Below are 15,404 nucleotides of genomic sequence, written 5' to 3' on the forward strand. Positions count from 1 at the left end.
GAGAGTTACACAATGGTAGTGAAAAAAATCAGAAGGACACAGAGAGTATATTCAAGAATGAAAAAAAAATTCAAAACAATAAAGATGTTGATTCTTCCCAAATTAATAAAAAGGTTTAATGCTATTCCTATCAAAATTCAGGCAAAATTATTTGTAGATGTAGACAAAATTATTCCAAAATGTACATGGAAAGAAAAAGGAACTAGAATAGCTAAAACAGTTTTGAAAAAAAAAAGAGTAAAACAAAATCCCAAAAAACCAAAGGCTGAATGTTCTTCCTGATATGTGGATGTTAACACACTAAAAGTAGAGAGGGACACTAGAAGTTCATTGGATTAGAAAAAGAGGAATGATGGAAAGGGAGGGAAGATGGGAATAGGAAAGACTATAGAATTAATTGCACATAACTCTCCTATGTTCATATATGAATACATGACCAGTATAACTCCACATCATTACAACCACAAGAATGGGAAGTTATATTCCATGTATATATAATATGTCAAAATATACTCTACTGTCATATATGTCTAAAAAGAACAAACAAAATATGACAGTTAAAAAAAAAAACAAACCTTATTGCTACAGAAATTAACCAATGGCAGAGGAAAAGACACATAGATCAATGACACAGAATAGAGAAGCCAGAAGTGGACCCACAAACATACCAAACTGATTTTTGATAAATATGCCAAACCAAGTCATTAGAAGAAAGCCTTTCAACAAATGATGCTGGAGCAATTCAACATCCATAAGCAAGAAAATGAATCTTAATCTAAGTTTCATACCTTATAAAAAATTAATTCAAAATGAATTAAAGGAAGCCTAAAACTAAAAACCTTAAAAACAAAAACAAAATCAACCAACAAACAAAATAAAACAGCAAAATAAATCTTTGGAATCCAGGGCTAAGCAAAATGTTCCTAAACTTGATACCAAAAGCAAGTTTCCATAAGAATAAAAATTGATAAATTGTATTTCATCAAATTTGAAAACCTTTGCTCTCCAAAAGACCCTGGTAAGAGAATGAAAAGATAATGAACATGATTTGCATAATCTATGGCCAGCAACAGCTCCTTTCAATTCCTCACCCCTATTCCTTGGTCAGCAAAATGTATCACTTTAATAAGGGGGAGGAGTTGAGTGACAGCCATGTCTCCACATTAAAGTCCTCCCAAGTCAGTGAAGCTGAACTCAACTACTTTACAGGTCCAAAGAGCAATTTAACTGTTGATTCAATGTCTGGCATGTAATCAATGCCAAATAAATACTCTTGAATTTAAAACAAACCAAAACCAAAGACCAGGAGAAAGTATTTGTAAACCACATATTTGAAAAAGAATCTATAGTTGGAATATAAAAAGAACTCTCAAAACTCAACAGCAAAATTAAAAAGAATAATAATCCAATTAGAAAATGGACAAAAGAAATGAAGATACATTTTACAAAAGAGGACATGTCTATGGCAAATAAGGACTTAAAAACATATTCAACATTAGGGGAATGCAAATCGAAACCCTGAAGAGATATTACTATATACCTATCAGAATGTCTAAAATAAAAAAATAGTGATAATGCCAAATGATATCACAGATATGTAGAAACTGAATCACTCATACATTATTGGTGGGAATTAAAGTGGTACAATTACTCTAGAAAACAGTTTGATAGTTTCTTTGGAAATTAAACTTGCAATTACCTTGTGACCCAACAATTAAACTCTTGGGCATTTACCCCAGAAAAATGAAAACTAGTTTCAAAAGCAACCTGTACACACACACACACACACACACTATCTCTCTCTCTCTCTCTCTCTCTCTCTCTCTCTCTGTACACAAATGTTTGAACATTTATAAAAAAAAAAAAGTTTACAAAAAACTAACATTACACTTATGCTTTTCCATAAGACAGGGAACAAGTCAAGGATGTCTATTCTCAGCACTCTTTCAAGGATAGCCCAAAACTGGATAATACCCAGATGTACTTCCCTAGCAAATGGTTAAATAAACCATGGTAAACACATATCATGGAATGTACTGAGCCACAGAAAGGAACTACTGACATACACAGCAACCTGGATGAGTTCTGTTATGTGAAAAGAGTCAATCCCAAAGATTATATACTATGTGATTCCATCTACATAACATTCTTCTTTTTTTTTTTTTTGCTTTTATAAAACCACTTAATCAAAGTATGATGGATACACAAAAAACTGTACACATTTAATTTATATAGCTTGATACATTTGGAAATAAGCATACATCTGTAAACCATCACCACATCTATGCAACAAACCTCCAAATGTTTCCTCCTCTCTTCTTTATTTATCATTATTATTTGTGACAATACACTTTTTTCCCCTTAAGAACATTCTTGGAAAGACAAAAGTATAGAAATGGAGAACTGATTAGTGGCAGACACAGGCTAAGGAGAGAGTGAGAATGGGAAGGAAGTGGGTATAGTCATAAAAACAGAAAAAACACGAGGGATTTTTTAGTGACAGAAATGTTCTGTATCTTGATCATATTAGTGTCTATGTCCTGTTGTCATAATGTACAACAGTTTTGCAAACTGTTACCATCTTGGGGGAAGCTGTAAAAAGGATACATGGGATTTCTCTGTATTATTTTCTTAAAATTGCACCTTGATCCACAATTATAGAAACATAAGAGCTTTGATACAAACAAAAATAAACACACACACACAAGCGTTTTGTTGCTTGAGCTCCTACCAAATAGGATTGACTATCATCTATCTTGAAAGACTTAATCATATTCCTCTTTTTTTTTAAGTAAAAAGATAAGATGACCAGGGGAGCTCACCAAGTTTCTTCATAACATTATGACCACAGAATGATATGCTGGGAAATATAGTAAGTATGTAACTATTTTTAAGAGAATAGAAGACTGGTTAAATTGTATAGCTGGTGATGTGGCTCAGTGGTAGACCACTTTCCTAATATGCTCAAAGCCATGAGTTCAATGCCCATGATGAAAAAAAGGAAAAAGGAAAAAAAAGGGGGGGGGGGCTTAAGTTTAATCATAAAGGCAACAGAAGTGACTTTCTAATTATTAGATAAATTAAATTATATCTGTTTTCATAGTATATTTCAAAAATACAGCTTAATTTTGAAATTTTTTATAAATATATTATATATCAAGACTTACTTGCTCTTCTCTATCTTAATTCTTTTAACATTCAACTTCCAGATAACAAAAGCTTTATTCATTCTGAAAAGAAAAACACTTTTTAAATTCTATATTCACAAATCATATATTTACATAGAATAAACATAGTAAAAACTAAGTAATTTTAGCAAATTCCCTACGTTTCATTCATTCTAAGCGACCTGAAGTAAATACTAAACCATTTTAAGTTTTCTCCCAAACTATCAACAGAATATAAAGTAAAAGGTAAATGTAAGTTAAAGTCATTAAAATTCTCATAAATGCAGAATTCACTTATCTGTAACATCCAAATAAAAATTTAAAACTATAACAATATATTCCTTCCCATTACACATTAATTGGCTTACTATTTTGAAAAGCAACTCTAACATCAAGAGGAGTTGAAATTCAATTTTCAGTGCTAATTAAATTATAATGATTTAAAAAAATAAGTAAAATGTTAAGATAATGTATGTCATTCTGATATTATTTAAGTTATGAAAAATCATATATATATAATTTTTAAACACTCAAAAACTGTATGAGAAAGAACTGAAAAGTTTACCTCATGATTATTCATCATGCATAATTGTCATACATCAAAAGACATAGATTCTCCAAATCTCCTTCAATTTACCATTTTCTGCATCAGTAGGATTATTCTGTGCTAAATTGCATAATCCCTCCCTTGGCAGTCTTTGCATTTTGAAGAAAACAACCACTCTTAAGTAAGCACTGAAATGTGATTACTTGTTTTCCTGTGTAGCTGGTAAGGGCTAGTGAGGGCAGAAAAATAGCAGGGAGGGGGTGTCCAAAAAAACCAACAAAACAGTCAATCTTAGTGATGATACTGGCTGAGTTTAAATCAAAAGAGACTGAAAGAGGTCTGAATCCATCCAAGCAGTTCAAAGAGAGTCCTATGAGATGCCCTTCAAAGAGAAACACCTGAGACCCTGAAAATCAGAAATGCCTCAAACAAATCTCGTGACTTGACCATATATATAGGCATTCTAATGAGCTCCTATTTTACTTTGATCCAGATCTGTAGAGCTGTGGTACAATCAAGACTCTTGAAGACTCCTGAAAACTCAGGGAACCCATTGGCAGTGTCCTGAGTGTCTGCACCAGGCCATACAAACTAATCCACCAGGAAGTTTAACAGGATAAAAAGGCTCATGCTGATGCTCTAGTCAACCCCCTGCTCTGTCCATAGCATCACCAGCTAAAATTGTTAACACTTCATATTTAGCTTATTATTCTACTTGAAATGTTTTTTTTAATATTTATTTTTTAGTTATAGGTGGACACAATATTCTTTATTTTATTTTTATGTGGTGCTGAGGATTAGACACAGTGCCTCATACATGGTAGAAGAAAGCTCTACCTCTGAGCCACAACTCCAGCCTGAAATGTTATTTTTACAATACAGTAATTTAATAACTTCACAAAATATACTAAAAATAAAATTTAAAAATCAAATTTATTGACAAAAATTTAATTTCTATTTTTCTTAAAATGAATAAAGAAAATGGAGCTGGGTATATAGCTCAATGGAGAACATGAGTCCCACGATCACAAAATAAGAGAGAGAAAGAGATTGAGAGAGAAGAAGCAAGAAAAAAATGACAGTGTACTTACTGATGACAAATGTCATAAAAACAAAACAAAACTCTTGTCCCAGTTCTGACTGGGTTTCAAAAGTTTAATACATGAAAATTGATTAAAGCAGAATGGACCTTGAGTATTTATATAAGGCAAAGATGATAGTGGAAAGCCCAACACTGAAAGAGTTTAAAATAAATAAATATAAAAAATAGTACTCTGAGCTAGGTGTGGTGGCACACACCTGTAATCGTAGCAGTTCAGGGAGGCTAAGGCAGGAGGATCACAAGTTCAAAGCCAGCCTCAGCAAAAGCAAGGTGTTAAGCAACTCAGTAAGACCCTGTCTCTAAATAAAATTCAAAATAGGGCTGGGGATATGGCTTAGTGGTCAAATGCCCCTGAGTTCAATCCAGGGTTCTCCCCACCCCCCCAAAAAGAAAGAAAGAAATAGTACTGTGGATAATATTTTAACTGATAATCCAGAATCAAAACCTATCTAGCCTTACAACTAACACCTAAATTCTAGGGATGCATTTATCACATATCCTAGACAGGAAATTTCTCAGAACCGTTCCTCAATCACCTTCACTGAATGTGACCCAGAAATTAACAGAACCAGCTTCATTTCCTACCAATCTCTTCAATGCTCCTGTCACGCAATTCCTATTATTAAATAAAAACTATTGAACTTGGTCTATCCTTTGGCTGGAACTATCTTCTCTCAATGTCCCACATGGCCATCTCCTTTTATCACTTAGGTCTCTGCTTAAATACTGCATCTCTTAGCATCCTATCTAAACATGTATTTTATTCTGTTTTATTATCTTTCTGGTCCTTATCATTATCTGAAATTACTTTATTTATTTAGTTACTTATTATTCATCTCCCTCCATTGAAATCTAAGTTCTATAGAAACAGACACTTTGTATATTTTTTCATGGTTCTATTGCCTGTCCTCATAAGAGTGAAACAGGATAGGTACATGACAAATTTTGTTCAATAAATAACTTCTCTGCCACAAAATTCCATATACTTCTCTTACTGTTAGTTATTAAAGTCATTTAATCTATTTATTATGTTAAATATAATAATTTAAAGAATTTTTTTAAATCTCAGGTTGGGGCTCTAGCTCAATAGTGAAACACTTGCCTAGCATGTGTGAGGCCCCAGCACCATGCAAATGTGTGTGGGGGGAGGGAGTGTGGGTGTTATTTAGTTTCTCTTCCTAGTCCCCAGCAAATTTCAGCACACCACAAGAAAAGGTAGACATTTGAGAAGGAAAAGGAAAATTATAAAACTAGGTACTGTGCAAACACTGAAAGAACAACAGTCTGGGTTACTTTGTGAGGAAAGAGAGTCTTAGGAATCCCGTTGTGTGATACAATGTAAAGTACCTTAGACAAATCTTTCAAAGATGAACTTGAATCAACAAGTTGCCCCCAGCTTCTTCATCCTTGTTTTATTTTTAAAAAATTTTTAGTTCTTTCATAACATTTCATCTCTAACATTTTACATTTTTACAGATTTGTTTATTATCTCTCACCTACTACAATTAAGGTTCTTTGAGAGCTAGACAATGGTTTGTTTGACAGAGTAACCACAGCATCGAGAATAACACCTGATTTTTAGCAGATGTTTAATTAATGAATGAATAAATGCATGAAAAAAGGCAAAGTGAGGTCAATACAGTCTATTTAAGTATGTTGGACTATTAAATATCTTTTTTGGGGCAATGTTAATCCAAAAAGACAAAAAATAAGGGTTTAATACTTTTTTTTTTTTTTTTTTTANAATTTGATGTTGGTTTTCCTCAATGACATTTCTATTTCTATTTTTATTATTATTATTATTATTATTATTATTATTATTTTTTTTTAATATTTATTTTTCAGTTCTCGGCAGACACAACATCTTTGTTTGTATGTGGTGCTGAGGATCGAACCCGGGCCGCACGCATGGCAGGCGAGCGCGCTACCGTTTGAGCCACATCCCCAGCCCCAAGGGTTTAATACTTAAATCAGTAAGTTTCCTTTATCTAAAATACTATAATTCCCCATAAACATGGCATTACTATAATAGAAATCAAGTATCATCCAGGCCGTTTTCTTAAAACAGGATCAAAGTATAAAAAATAAAAAAGGTTCATTTTTATTAATCTCACCGAAATTTGGAAAATATCTTAAATTGCTGTAATAAATAGTAAAAATGTCTTTCTGATAGCCATTCCAAAACAGGTGTGAGCTCCACGTCTTCTGTATTGTCACTTATTTTAATAACCTACAAGTATAAAAAGCACAAGAGTAGGATTTTCTTTTAAAAATAGCTGCTATTTTCAAGAAATTAAGAAAGGCTATGTTTAGGGCTCATAACTACTTGCCTTTAAATTTAAGCCTTTTCTGTGCCTGAACCCTCATTAACCTCAACTGCTTTGCTTTCCCTTCACACATTGATTCTAGACTTGCCTTTCTCCTGCTACTTCTTGTGCTCCAATGGAGAAAAGATAGGAGAGATTTCCTCCATACTCAGAGATACTTCTCACAAATGATTATACAAATTTGAGTCCTGCAATTTTTATGCTTTCTTTAGTATTTATAAACTCAATTTATTTTTTTAAATTTTTTTTAGTTGTAGATGAACACAATATCTTTATTTTTTATTTATTTATGTGGTGCTAAGGATTGAACCCAGGACCTCAAGCATGCAAGGCAAGTGCTCTACCACTGAGCTACAACCCCAGCCTTATAAACTCAATTTAAACTACATAGAGTGGTTCAATTTATAACCCCACTTCTCAGATACCCTATTTTTATATCAAAAAACTAATATTCACCAAGGAATTTTGTCTTCCCAAGAGTTGTCTGCCCAATGGAATGTTAAAATATTCATATATTTCTTCTAGAAATAAAAGTATGCCTTTATCAGCATATATGTATCTATGTATGTTTTTATTTATATAAAAATTGTTCTTTCCATCTTCACTCCATATTACTTCCATATATGTACATCTAGCTCTATTTTATGCAGATGTGGTTCTGCAAAGTGTACTTAGAATTTACTTTAGTTGGGAGGCTGGGAGAACAGAGGCAGACAGACAGATATTAAACAAATGATCAAAACAAGTATTTGTATAATTGTAACTTGTGGTAAGTATCAAAGTGCTATGTAAGAGTATAGTAGGGGATTTCTGTATCTGGAAATAAAGTTTATAACAAATGTGCCAATAAAGAGCATTCTTATCTTTATAATTATCATTCCTGTTATACTAGCAAATGCCTGTTTTTTAATTCTTACTTTAAAAATTACACAAAATATTAATAAAGCATTCGAGACCTCAAAATTTTCTTAAAATTGAATCCTCAAGCCTATATTTATATAAAGAAGAAAAAAAATGTACTATCAAATAACTTTCCCAAGGAAATTCTTAAATATAGACTGCTTCTCAAATGACCACACTTCTCTAAAGCACAAAGATAAATTCATGCAATAAAATTCTAAATTGGATAATATTTTTCTATTTTAAATCTGAAAGCTGAAGACACCCATTATATATTACCTTTGAGACAAATGAAGCAGTAATAATCCAAAATTCTTTGCATTTTTTAGCTCTATGAGTAGAGACTACTTGAGGATCATATGGATTGGAAAGGCCGTTAGGATTATACCGAGGAATGCAATATACAAATTCCCCATCATCTTTTAAAGGCTCCTGAGGTTAAAAAAATATAATTAATTTGACTAAATTAACTAATAAAATGGTTGAAATGAAAAATTTTTAAAAATATTTATTTATTTATGAAATGAAATGAAACAATTTTAATATAAAGATTAAAAATATGACTGGGCTGGGGATGTTAGCTTAATGGTAGAGTGCTTACCTAGCATACATGAGACCTTAGGTTTGATCCCCAGCACAGGTAAAAAAAAAAAAAAAAAAAAAAAATAATAATAATAATAATAATAATAATAATAAAAATAGAAATAGAAATGTCATTGAGGAAAACCAACATCAAATTGTGTCTAATCAAAGTTCAATAAGATTAATCTTATGAAAGATTTAATATATTTAATTTCCATTCTTAAACACAATGTGGTGATAAAACATTCAGAAAAATGTATCCATCTACTTACTAATGCATATGTTTACTAACCCAAAGAACTTGATGACATACCTTTTATATATGCCATCTTCCAATAAATTTATTTGCCAACACAAGAAAACTTGAGGCATATTAGATATATCATTTATTTTGATGATGGTGGGTAATAATTGTAGCAAATATTTGTTAAGAAATATTTCATAAGTAAGTGTTCCACATATATTATCTAAACCATAAAAGTTTAATATCTTAACTTTAATCAAAATTAAAGGGATATTAAGGGTCAATACTTTTTATCTTGTTAATAAGATGCAGAAATTAATAATTTGATAAACTGGGTAATGTGAAAAATATCACCGATATAAGAAGTGGCAAAGTAGAAATTTAAATCCAAGTCTGACTCTAAACTCATGTTCAAAGTTTCTGCAAAAATATAATGCCTCTCCCTCATTTAATTGGTATTTCTGAGGAACTGGCTGTTCTATATTAAGAAAAATTTAAGTGTAAATTTTAAAGCTACCTTCTTTTAGCTTTCAAACTTTTACTGATGAAATCAATTCTAAAATTGTAAGAAAGTTGAATTAGTCTTCTCTGGGCAGTTAAATTTGATTATAAGAAAAAAACGATTTAGTATTCAATGATGCCCTCAGAAGCTACTGAATTAAATAACTAAATAGTTCCCAATTACTTCAGCTTTAAATTTTGGATCCAGTTTTACAATTATTTTTAAAATTTTTTCTTCCTTGAAAAGTCTTTGTTTCTTCTCAATTGTGTTAGCTATTTACTATTATTTGTCCACTTAAAGCATTTTTGTTCTAAATTATATTTCAAACTGTGATGTTATTAGAAACTCAGTATAGGTACAATTATATTAAATGGATCATATATTTAATTAAAATTCAATTATTGAAGCATAAAAATGTTACAATTAAATTATTCTTTTTTACTGAAAACAAGTGTTTTTTTTTTTCATATTCTCAATTCTTTCTTTACACACAACTGAAACATATCTTATTTAAGAGTCCAAAGAACTCATGTACAGCTGTGGTTTTGTGTTGTTTTTATTAAAAAAATAAAGTATGTCCACAATCTTCCTGGCACTATGGCACATTCTTTATTTGATTTAATATTCACAATGTTCTAGGGTAAGTTCTATTATCACCATTTTAAGATCAAAGAATTCACCAAGATAACCTGGTGAATTACTGAGATTCAAAACTACACGAATTTGATTCCATTGTGCATATTCTTTCCTTTACATTATGATGTCTCTAAACAGTGTCCAAATGATCACTTAACCTTATGGTAACAGTCTAGAGCTGAGATCAGCAAACCATAACATGGGCCACATGTATTTTATTGTAAATAAAGTTTTATTGGACCATACACCCATTTATTTACATATTGCTTTGCACTGTTAAGTTGAGTAGTTACAACAGAGATCTCAAGACCTGCAAAGTCTGAAATATATATTACCTGGCCCTTTTTAGGAAAAGTTTGCTGACCCCTGGTTTAGAGCAGCGTTTTTAATTGTGCATTAGATTCACCTGAGAGCTTAATACAGATTGCAAGGCCCCATCTCCAGAGTTTCTGATTCACTGGATCTAGGATTGTGAATGACAATATGTATTTCTAATAAGCTTCTTCAATAAATTTCTTTTATTTCTTTTTAAATCACACACCAAAACAACAACAAAAAACTGACATATCAGAATAAAAGAGTAGATTCTAATTTCAGGCAGATGGTATCATTTCCTGGGGACCAAATCAGTTAGAGGAAGGAATAAAAGAGGATAGACACAAATATTTTGATGCATCATAGACTTAAAAATTTATAGGCCTTTTAAATTTTCTGTTCCTTAAATAAGTGAAACAAAATAATGTCAATATTTTTTTATAAGCTTTTACCATGAAACATTTATTGCAATTTGATATTAACATATCTGATTTTGATGTAATATTTTAAATGTATTAAATAGAAATTAAAATAGTTTAAAATATTGATTTTTATAGTCCAAAATTAAATAAAGTGCAATAGTACCTTTAGGATAATCTTCTGTCCTGCAATTTTGGGATTATCATATTTGAAGTCTTTTGGTGATAAGGCAGTTTGCCAACCAAGCTTTTCTCTTAGCCTAGTAATATGTCTTATGACATCATCATCTTCTGGTTCTGGTGCAGAATATTAAAAAAAAAGTTCAATAGAAGTGCAAATATGGATACCACTTAAGTATAATGTATAATATTTCAAAAATTTCTACACAGAGAAATTATAACAAAGTCAATGTAAAACTATATAATGAAAAGAGGAGGTATAGCTTAAAATTCAGTCTTAAGAAGAATTTTAAAAGAGGAACAATATTTATCTACTTAAAGATATCACAAAAGACTTAATTCCAAGTTATAGATAATAAGAAAAAAGATTAGAACTGGAGCCAATTGTAAGGCTTTTCTTTTTTAGTTTTGGGGATGGAATGCAGGGCCTTGTACATCCTAGGCAAGCATTCCATCGTCAGTTTTACTCCCAGCTCCAAGGCTTATAAAAGGCCTGAGCTAGAGGTAGAATCTTTGTAGGATCCAAAAGGAAGGGATGACAATACAGGATGGAGGTATTCTTCCTAAAGATACTCATTCAACAGACACTGTGCAGACCATATCTTCTTGATCTCTTAGTTGGCAGCTAAGAATTTTCTCTATTTTGAAATAGTATTTTTTAAATTCTGGCTTTTATTCATCATGCTGTACAACACTTGTTCTTTAAATTCTCTTAAAAAATAACAAATTAAAATTTAAATTCTGTATACTTATGGGAGTACAGTGTGAAAATCCAAAACAAACATGTAATATGTGATGATAAAATCAGGGTCAATAGCATTTACATCCCTTTAAATATTCATCATTTGTGTTGGGAAGTTTCAAAGTCCTGTGTTTTGATTCTTTTTAAAATTTTCAATAAATTGTTGTAACGTCAGTCAACCTACTATGCTATAGAATATTAGAACTTATGCTTACAAGTTTAATTTTTTGATAAACATCTTAATTTGATGCTCTTTGACCACTTCTCTGAATTTTTCTTTTCTTTTTTTAAAAATATTTATTTTTTAGTTGTAGTTGGACACAATACCTTTATTTAATTTATTTATTTTTATGTGGTGCTGAGGATCAAACCTAGGGCCTCACACGAGCAAGGTGAGTGCTCTACCACTGAGCCACAAATCCAGCCCCTGAATTTTCCTTATGATGGAACTCTAAAAGTGAGATTATTGGTCAAAGGCTATGAAAAAAATATGAGAGTTCTACACACTCCTTTAGAGACTTACTAAGGACTCTGTTCATTTTGAGTCAAGTAAGCTGTCTAGATTCTACCAGACAGGGGCAATAATTGAGAAAGAAATTTCTTTTTTTTTCTAATTAAAGATTAGGTGATGTTATTGCTGTTAATCATTCAGTTATGTATTAAACAGAGTCATTGTTAAATACACAAAAAGAATCATAAGAAGAAATTTGCCTCTTCTCTAAATGTATTCATTATTTGGCCTTCTTCTATTCTCCTTACTAGCCTTCCTAGCCTCTAATGACAACTATTCTACTTTCTGTATCTATGAAATCAACTTTTTTAGCTTCCACATTAGAATGATAATATGTCATTTGTCTTTCTGGCTTACTTCATTTAACATAATGTTTTCCAGTTCCATCCATGTTGCCCCAAATAACAGGACTTCATTCTCCTTATTTCTGAACAATATTCCATTGTATATTTACATCACATTTTAAAATCTGTTCATTCATTCATTGACATCTTGATTGATTCCATATGTTGGCTATTAAAAAACAGTGCTATATTACCCATGAATTTATTTGATACACTGATTTCATTTCCATTTGAATATATATCCATCCACTAGTGAAACAGTGGGATCACATGATAATTCTATTTTCAGTGTTTTGAAGAACTTCTACATTATTTTCTATAAAAGTTGTACTAATTTCCATCCTACCAGCAGTATATTAAGAGTTTCCCTTTCTTCAAATCCACATCAGCATTTGCTTAGTTTTGTCTTTTTTTACTATAATAGTTCTAACTGGGATGAGATAGTATTTCATTGTGATTTTGATCTGCAATTCCTTGATGATTAGTAATTTTTAAAAATTTACTTATTTATCCTAATTAAGTATATAGACAGCAGAATGCATTTTGATTCATTGTACATAAATGCAGCACAACTTTTCATTTCTCTGGTTGTACACGATGTAGCCTCACGTCATGTGTGCAGTCATACATTTACCTAGGGTAATGATGTCCATCTCATTCCACCATCTTGCCTGCCCCCATGCACTCTCCCCACCTCTCCCTTCCCTTTGTTCAATAAAAGTTCCTCCATCCCCCCAATAATGGTTCAGCATCCACTTATCAGAGAGAACATTTGGCCTTTGGTTTATTGGGATTGGCTTACTTTGCTTAGCATGATATTCTCCAACTCCGCCCATTTACCTGCAAAGGTTTGGGCCTACTTTTTCCTCTATCAGGCAAAGGGTCTCTGGACTAATTCCTAGGTCCTTGATCCACTTTTGAGTTTTGTGCATGGTGAGATAGGAGTTTATTTTCATTTTTCTGCATATCGATTTCCAGTTCTCCCAGCACCATTTGTTGAAGAGGCTATTTTTTCTCCAGTGTATGTTTTTGATGCCTTTGTCTAATATAAGATAATTGTATTTATATAGGTTTGTCTTTGTGTCTTCTATTCTGTACCATTGATCTACATGCCTGTTTTGGTGCCAATACCATGCCATTTTTGTTCCTATAGCTTAGTGGTGTAGTTTAAGGTCTGGTATTGTGATACATACTGCTTTACTTTTCTTTCTAAGGATTGCTTTGGTTATTCTGGGTTTTTTACTTTTCCAGGTGAATTTCATGATTGCCTTTTCTGTTTCTGTAAAGAATGATGTTGGGATTTTAATTGGAATTGCACTGAATCTGTATAGTGCTTTGGGTAGTATGGCTATTTTGACAATATTAATTTTGCCTATCCAAGAGCATGAAAGATGTTTCCATCTTTTGAGGTTTTCTTCAATTTCTTTCTTTAATGTTATGTAGTTTTCACCTCTTTTGTTACGTCAATTCCCAAATACTATATTTCCTTGAAGCTATTGTGAATGGGGTAGTTTTCTTAATTCCTCTTTCAGAGGATTCATCACGGATGTATAGAAATGCATTTGATTTATGGGTATTAATTTTATATCCTGCTACTTTGCTGAATTCATTAATTGACTCTAGAAGTTTTCTGGTGGAGTTGTTTGGATCCTCTAGGTATAAAATCATGTCATCACCAAAAGATAGATTGAGTTCTTTTTTTCCTATTCATATCCCTTTAATTTCTTTCATCCATCTACTTGCTCTGGCTAGAGTTACAGGACAATATTGCATAGAAGTGGAGAAAGAGGGCATTCCTATCTTGTTCCAGTTTTTAGAGGGAATGCTTCCAATTTTTCTCCATCTAGAATGATGTTGGCATTGGGTTTGGGATAGACAGCTTTTACAATTATGTTCCTACTATTCTAGTTTTTCTGGTGTTTTGAACATGAAAGAATACTGTATTTTCTCAAAAGCTTTCTCTGCATCAATTGAGATGATCATATGATTCTTATCTTTAAGTATTGATGTGATGAATTATTTATTGATTTCTGTATGTTGAACCAGCCTTGCATCTCTGGAACAAACCCAGCTTGATCATGGTGCACTATTTTTTTGATATGATTTGCTAGAATTTTATTGAGAATTTTTGCATCAATGTTCATCAAGGATATTGGTCTGAAATTTTCTTTCCTTGATGTGTCTCTGCCCGGTTTTGGTATCAGGGTGATACCAACTTCCCTAGAATGAGTTTGGAAGTGTTCCCTCTTTTTCTATTTCATGGAATAATTTGAGGAGTATTGTTATTAATTCTTCTTTGTAGGTCTTGTAGAACTCAGCTGTGAATCTGTCTGGTCCAGAGTTTTTCTTGGTTGTTAGGCTTTGATGGCACCTTCTATTTCCTTGCTTGAAATTAATTTGTTTAAATTGTGTATGTCCTCTTGATTCAGTTTGGGTTGATCATATGCCTCTAGAAATTTGTTGGTGTCTCTGAGGTTTTCTATTTTCCTGGAGTATAAATTTTCAAAATAGTTTCTAATTGTCTTCTGTATTTCAATAGTGTCTGTCATGATATTTCCTTTTTCACCAGGAATTTTAGTAATTTCAGTTTTCTCTCTCCTTTCCATTAGGGTGGCTAAGGGTTTGTGAATTTTATTGAGATATTTAAAGAACCAGCTTTTTTGTCAATTTATTTTTTCTATTCATTCTAATTTATTATACACAACAGCAGAATGCATTAAAATTCATATTACACATATTGAGCACAATTTTTAATATCTCTGGTTGTACACAAAGTAGAGTTACACTATTTGTGTCTTCATACATGTACTTAGAGTAATTATGTCCATCACATTCTACCATCTTTCTGATGGTGCACTGTTTGGGGCATATATATTTATAATTGTT

At 31.7% G+C, this 15,404-nt stretch overlaps 1 protein-coding gene across 1 annotated transcript in view; it reads right to left on the bottom strand.

Annotated features, from left to right (window-relative positions):
* Nucleotides 1-15,052, bottom strand: part of Dnah14 (dynein axonemal heavy chain 14) — a gene marked incomplete at its 5' end in the record, with an annotated part of 341,751 nt that extends 326,699 nt beyond the window's left edge. The window contains 6 exons of the mRNA XM_048809786.1: nucleotides 3,168-3,230; nucleotides 6,931-7,046; nucleotides 8,323-8,475; nucleotides 10,908-11,038; nucleotides 12,713-12,767; nucleotides 14,987-15,052. Coding sequence (XP_048665743.1) covers nucleotides 3,168-3,230; nucleotides 6,931-7,046; nucleotides 8,323-8,475; nucleotides 10,908-11,038; nucleotides 12,713-12,767; nucleotides 14,987-15,052 — 584 coding nt within the window. The remainder of the gene's footprint in view (nucleotides 1-3,167; nucleotides 3,231-6,930; nucleotides 7,047-8,322; nucleotides 8,476-10,907; nucleotides 11,039-12,712; nucleotides 12,768-14,986) is intronic.
* Between the last annotated feature and the right edge of the window lie 352 nt (nucleotides 15,053-15,404).

Source organism: Marmota marmota, unplaced genomic scaffold (genome assembly GCF_001458135.2).
Source record: "Marmota marmota marmota unplaced genomic scaffold, marMar, whole genome shotgun sequence".
NCBI classification, from domain to species: Eukaryota; Metazoa; Chordata; class Mammalia; order Rodentia; family Sciuridae; genus Marmota; species Marmota marmota.